Source organism: Halyomorpha halys, unplaced genomic scaffold (assembly GCF_000696795.3).
Source record: "Halyomorpha halys isolate HHAL.00 unplaced genomic scaffold, Hhal_1.1 Scaffold8.1, whole genome shotgun sequence".
Classification (NCBI taxonomy): Eukaryota; Metazoa; Arthropoda; class Insecta; order Hemiptera; family Pentatomidae; genus Halyomorpha; species Halyomorpha halys.
The window spans coordinates 274,065-280,665 of record NW_027111933.1 but is presented as its reverse complement, the minus strand read 5'-3'; the positions used below and the strand labels follow the sequence as shown (position 1 = coordinate 280,665).

General features: G+C 29.9%; 1 protein-coding gene across 1 annotated transcript in view; it reads right to left on the bottom strand.

Annotated features, from left to right (window-relative positions):
- The window catches only part of LOC106677957 (myb-like protein X), a 47,154-nt gene extending 40,553 nt beyond the window's left edge, over nucleotides 1-6,601 (bottom strand). Inside the window, exon 1 of the mRNA XM_014416188.2 lies at nucleotides 6,195-6,601. Within this exon, the coding sequence (XP_014271674.1) occupies nucleotides 6,195-6,565 (371 nt within the window). The 5' untranslated portion in view covers nucleotides 6,566-6,601. The remainder of the gene's footprint in view (nucleotides 1-6,194) is intronic.

Sequence of the window (6,601 nt, the reverse complement as noted above, 5' to 3'; positions counted from 1 at the left end):
GTCAAAATATCTATCTTAAATGAATAAAACAAGTTTTTATTTGAAAAATCCTAAAAATCAAATTATGGATGAATCACATGTAATGCTGTTCATATAAGACAAACGGCAATTGTTAAATTTCGACTGACACTTTGGAGTTAATTATGATCATTAGTTCAACATTTTAAAGAGTGTTAAGTCTAGCTCAAAGTTGGAGAAAGTGTATGGGGTAGGGTTGGTAAGGGGTAACGCAAACAGGCATAACAGATGTCGATTTCTGGTCAGAGCTTTCAGGTAGTCCTTAAGGCAGTCATGAAAGAATACAAATTAGTTTTACATGGTCTTTCTTTAGAGGGTGGGTCGAGGAAACATGTGCTGACTGAGAAAAAGTGGTCACAGGAGTATTCATGATGTATTAAATATAAAATGCTTTATCATGTTAAATGTTATAAGTATAGGATTTTGAGAAGCCCTATTTAAAGTCATGTTAAATGCATAAGAGCCCCTAGCTGATTTTTTGAGCAAATTGTTTTATAACCTTTCCTTCGTAAACTTCATGTTATTGTTTACTTCTAAGTTTTGATTAAAGTAATTTATTACAACATACCTAAATTGAGTGAAATGAGAAAGTTTGGCTATTGAGTGCTTTGTTGATCTTCTAACTTGTGAGGAAGAGAATCAAGCAGAGCTAATTGACAACTGTCATTACATTATTATTATTTTCACCCATTGCTTTAATAATAATAAAATCCAAAAAAATATTATCACAATCAAAACACAGACTACGAGCAAGTAACCTAACACAATACGTACAAAATGGTGACGAGCTCAGCTGGTTTGTTGCATGACGTCATTCTCCATTTTCCAGACTCTCAACCATGCTATATTTTATATCGTTTTAACATGGTAAAAAAAGAATTGATTCTCTATTTAACGTGAGTTTTTCCCATTTAACACTCTTTAACATGTTGAACTAAAGATCATGAACATGAAATTAAATATTTAAGACAGATATGCTTGGGATGTCACGGACATTGCTTCGATCAAATCGACTGAGCAGAAGTATCACTTTATAGAATCGATGTTATCATTTTTTAGTTTTCTCAAAAAAGGATAAAAATTGCTCATTAAACTTGGAATATCCATGTACAATTAAATTATCTCTAATATCATCTTCATGGGAATAGTATAATATGGCTTAAAAGCAAAATTTTCATAATGACCTCCTACCTCCAGCCTCCAAAGTAACTTTATTTTATTTATATTTACATAATTAATATTCTCACATTTTAATATTAAAAAAATGAATAAATATAAACCATGAAAGGATTTTATGAATAACTTATGGAGACAAGAGGAAAAATAATTTTCAAGGGTTTAAAACGCATTTGCTGGAATAAGGGTAGTAATATAGAATAATATACACATAATGTGCCGTCGGAAAAACAAAGAACTCAGAATAAATAATAATTAACATATACTATATATTATTACTAGTAGTTAATACATAACATTACTTGGATGACAACTGTATAATTACTAGTCGAAATTGATCTGTCTGCCAAGTTAGTTGGAGAAAATAACAAATTGCGGCTGTTTCAAAATAATTTAAAAAAAATAATGTTATAAAATAATGTTTCTTTCAGAGCACCATATCGTTAAAACTACCGACAACACTAGAAACGCCAATAGAACATCATTAAGCAGCGTCAATTTTATATAATATGAGTCCTAACAGAGCTATTTCCATTCAATAGTTTCCGAGAAACATTTAAAAGTCGAACTTCATGAAATATATCCTGAAAATTAGTAATCAGTGAATTCATTGTGGGGAATCTTTATCTGAGGAACTGTGAGACGTCAAGATGTCTATTACTACTCAAATGCTACAAAGTAGTTAATGATGTTTATCTTAGTAGCAGTAGTAGTTTTCATTATTTTTGCTAAAATAGATTAATTTCTAGTTATACGGATAAAATTTCATATGCAAAATTCTTATATATATATATGAATTTTATAATATGCAAATATAAAAACTACTTCCTCTACGAAGATAAACTATTTCATAGCACATAAAAACAGCCTTAATTTGAGTGCTAATAGACATCTGTAAGGCGCATGGTTCATGATATAAAGATTTCCCTCAATAAATTCACTAATTACTTATTTTCCAATGTAGAATTCTTAAAACGTTGATTTTTAAATAACTGTATCTCTTAACCTATAGAAAATAAACATCTCTACTAGAGCTCAATTTTTTATAAATTTACTCTACTTTAAATGACGTTCTATTAGATTTTCTAATATTGATGGTAGTTTCAAAGTCATGAAGCCTCGAATAAAAAAATAATTTTTTAACATCATGAAACAGCCGCCATTTGGTATTCCCCTGACTATACTTGGCAGACTCATTAATTTTGATTAGTAATTATACGTAGTTTTCATTAAAGTAATCATAAATTAGTTTGAATTATCGTCTTTTTTGCGATTGAGCTCTTGTACTAAAAACTGCCGGGCATATGGAAGTTTTCTTGTCATCATGGTTACTAAACATTTTTTAAATTTTACTTAGTTATATCTGAGCTCTTAAGCATTACTAGCTCCGGAAAATCATATTTAGTTTACCAATATCGACTCTACAAAATTTAGCATTAAATAAATGGTTACTCGTTTCTAACCTGGCTTCTCCCTCACTACCTAATAAAATCCTCCTAGACGTCTGAAAAGAAGATGGCCTCGAGATCTTCTCCTTTAGAAATGTTTTTGGAGTTCTATCAATGGGTAGATTCTCCACATGTTTTTATCATATCATAATATCACTTACAGCAAATTTACTTGATGTGTATATACGTATACAGTTGTAAATATCAATAAATAAATTATTTAAAAAAAAAATAAATGGTTAAATTTCTCCCATACTTTTGCAAATGAAAAATGTAAAAATTTTACAACGAGAAATAATATAATTGTACGGCTAATTTGGAAAATTAATACGGGAAAGTATTGTCACAGCATAATATAGAAATATGTGTTCTGAAACTTGAAATCCTCAGAAAAAGTCATTTTCTTCTGTACTAAGGAATTTCCCAATCGTAGTTGGGTTTATGTAACTATTTTTACATATAATTTCAGTGTTTGATTAATGAGCAACAGAGACATTGTTATGACATCGTATTATCAAATACGAGAGAGGTCTCACTCAAAATTGTTAAATTTAAGATTTTCCCCTCCTTTCTAAGTTGTAGCAACACTGATGTACACGAGGTTCCATCATACTAATATAATTACTTCTAAAATAATAAACCATATAATATTAATAAACCATTGTAGTTATGCTATCAACTGCATAGAATGTTACGGAAAGAGATTGGAATTTAACGATTTTTTACATAACGATCTACATTTGTAAAAATGGGAAGGTAGCACCTACTCGATGTTAAATCCCACAAATTCAACTTCAAATGTCAATCCTTTGTTCTATAAATAAATTTTAATTTATCATCAAATGCCTAGAGGAAAAAACAAAACGACTTCCAAACTAAACTCTAAGATATAATTGAGAGGAAATGAGCTTGATCCTTTCATAGCTTCATACAAAAGGTACATAACACAGGACTTTCCTGTTCACTTTTCCTCATTCTGTCATTTACTTCAATTAACCAGTAATCAATAAACTCTGCATGTGCATTATCATGTACACATATCTAGGAAATGTAATTTTTCATGATGTTTTTAAAATTAATTTATAATGAATAGATTGTATTTAAAAATTTTTTATGTTAGATCCTTGAAAATGACCCAAACGTTGGAGTGCAATAATACAAAAATATAATTGAGGCCATATGGATGTGTTTTTATAACTAATAAACATTTATTAAATTTTAAATATCCCAAGTCGAGCATTCCCTGATTCGAAATTATTTAACATACTTAATTTTAACTCATTACATTTTTTTTAAACAATTTTTTAAAATATCAATTTCATTAACATAATTAATAAAAATTATACTATAAAATCATCATAAAGTTATTACTAAAAAACATTTTCTATTAATGACAAAAATTAAACAAAAAAATCAGACCATCACCAAGGACAATTTTATTAATAATAAAAATAACATTCTCCTAAAAGGTAATAAAAATATTTTTTCGAGTATTTAATTATTTTTTAAATGAATGTAAATAACTTTCCATAAAATGTTATAATTTATGTGTTTCCCAAAAATTAAATTTTTCCCTTCTTGTGTTCGGAGATATAATATATATGAAAAGTAAAACGTCATTAATTTAAAGATGTTAGTGTAAAAAATTTTAAACTGTTACATACACCTTCCTAAAAGGGCATCTCATTTGGTATACATTTATTGGTAGCCAAAACACTACCAAACGATAAACAGTCCGATCTTTCAAGATATTGGACTGTTTATTGGTGTACACAAAAATTGTGTATTGTGAGATTGGTGTACACAAAAAGAACAGTAGACATCATTGTTCTATACTAACCACCTCTGATTACTATTGTTTATGGCTCTTGGGAACCTCAACTAGGATAGAATGAGAGCGCCATCCTATTTATTTACAGACCTCATAAGATACGATATAATAATGGAGTGAAAAAATCTATTATCAACTATTGAAACATATTTTTGTCTTAAATAAAACATAGATATGTTAGCTTAATGCAGACTATTAGTTAGGAAAAAAATAAGGAGTTCCCGATCAAAATATATATCGCCCATTTTAGAAAAAAAAATCCAATGAGCGACTAAAGTTAAAGTTCTATAAATCATAAACAAGGTGCACTATTTCTACATTCACAGTACGAAATTTCAAATTTTGATTTTATGCACTTCAGTATTTTGCTGTACAATCATAGGAAGATTAAAATATGATATAATTTAATACAAGTTTGATAAACGATAGAGATATCGACAAACAGATAAACAAATCTCAGATATGTAAAAAATATATTTTTCAAAATTAGTTCTGAAAGAAAAGCTAGAACCATGCAATCATTAAATAAAGTGAATAAAAAAGAATCTCTCAAATTAGTATTCAATTTTGTTTTCTTTCCGAACGTCAGATTAACATAAGTAGAATCCATGCCATTCTCTTTCCCAATACAGAGATTATATAACTCGATGAAACTAATTCAGTGACATCATTTGCAATATCGCCTCTAGTTGATTGAAGTATATTTAATAACATTCAATTTGTCGAACAAACTTCAAAACACGTCACGATGATTTCGAAGAGGTGTACATAATTTAGGCAGATTACATTGGATGTACATTATGCAGTAGACTGGCCAAATCAATTAAAGCGAATAGAAAGCTTAATGACGTTTTCTCAAGTTCAGTATCTGTTTATTTACTTTGATAATCCTAAAAAGATGGATAAAGAGTGTCCTGAGGATACTGTTGTTCAAATTTTTTGGATACCAGTCCCAAAACAGAAATTTTAATTCAAGACGGAAATTTTATCGAAATGAAAATACATTTTTTGGAGAAGGTTTCAAAGGAGTATAATATATTTTATTCATGCTTGTGTTTTCGGGAAATTCATGTAGATATTTAATTATGGAGAGCACCAATTAAAGTTCAATAAAATTAAGTAGTAATCAAAGCTGTGGTATATTAAATATAAAAATATTAGAGTGCTACTAACTATGCGGCAACTATGAGATGACCCTCTCTAAACAGCTAAAACAAGGCCCATGTCAAGTTTTTCTCTCATTGCAATCATTTACGCTTCGTGTTTAAAATATAAGTATTTACTCTGCTGTTTCATATTATACTCTTATAAAGAGTTTGAAAAAAAAATGCTGTTTTTCTGTCATTTTTTTTTTAAGAATTTAAGTTGAAACTGGTATCTGAATAAAAATTAAATTTTATATTTGCATATATAGTTGACCGTAAAAATTGATATATAAGAAGATGGTATGGGTTGCGGTCAAAAGAAAAACAAAAATAGTTTACAACTATTTTCCTGTAAACTATTTCCTTGTAAACTATTTTGACCGCAACCCTGACCATCTTCTTATATATATAAAAATTAAATTTGTTTTGTAATCCACATGGAACTAGAAAATGTAAATTATTTTCTATTTACATATTTTTTTATTTTTGCAAAAGTATTTTATTTAGTACTACATCTAGTATTACTTAGTACTAATTTATTCACTAATATATAAAAATACTGATGAATATCTTTACCTGCCAAAGACGGATATCCCGTGACGCTCCTTCCACAACTCCAGCCAATGGGAAGAGGGTTCTGGACCCCATATCCCAGTCGCTGTGTAGTTGATCTCCATGGCCTTCCGTAGTAGCATATTGTCATTGACGGTCTGCCGGCTTACCGTGGCGATGAACCAGATGTAAAGTTGACGTTCCACTTCCCTGGAGCACTGGAAGTGGCGATACTTCATCATCTCCCAGTTCCTGTGCAAGTGAATGAGCTCCGCTGGTAGGATCCCGTAAGCATTAGCAACCACTTGGACAGAGACTCCTCGATCTAGGAGTTGAAGCGCTTTCACCCAACGATAGTTGCCGTACAGGCCCTGATAATGGCACTGGTACGCCATGATGGCAGGACAACACTGCAGCACTGCTCTGCTTCA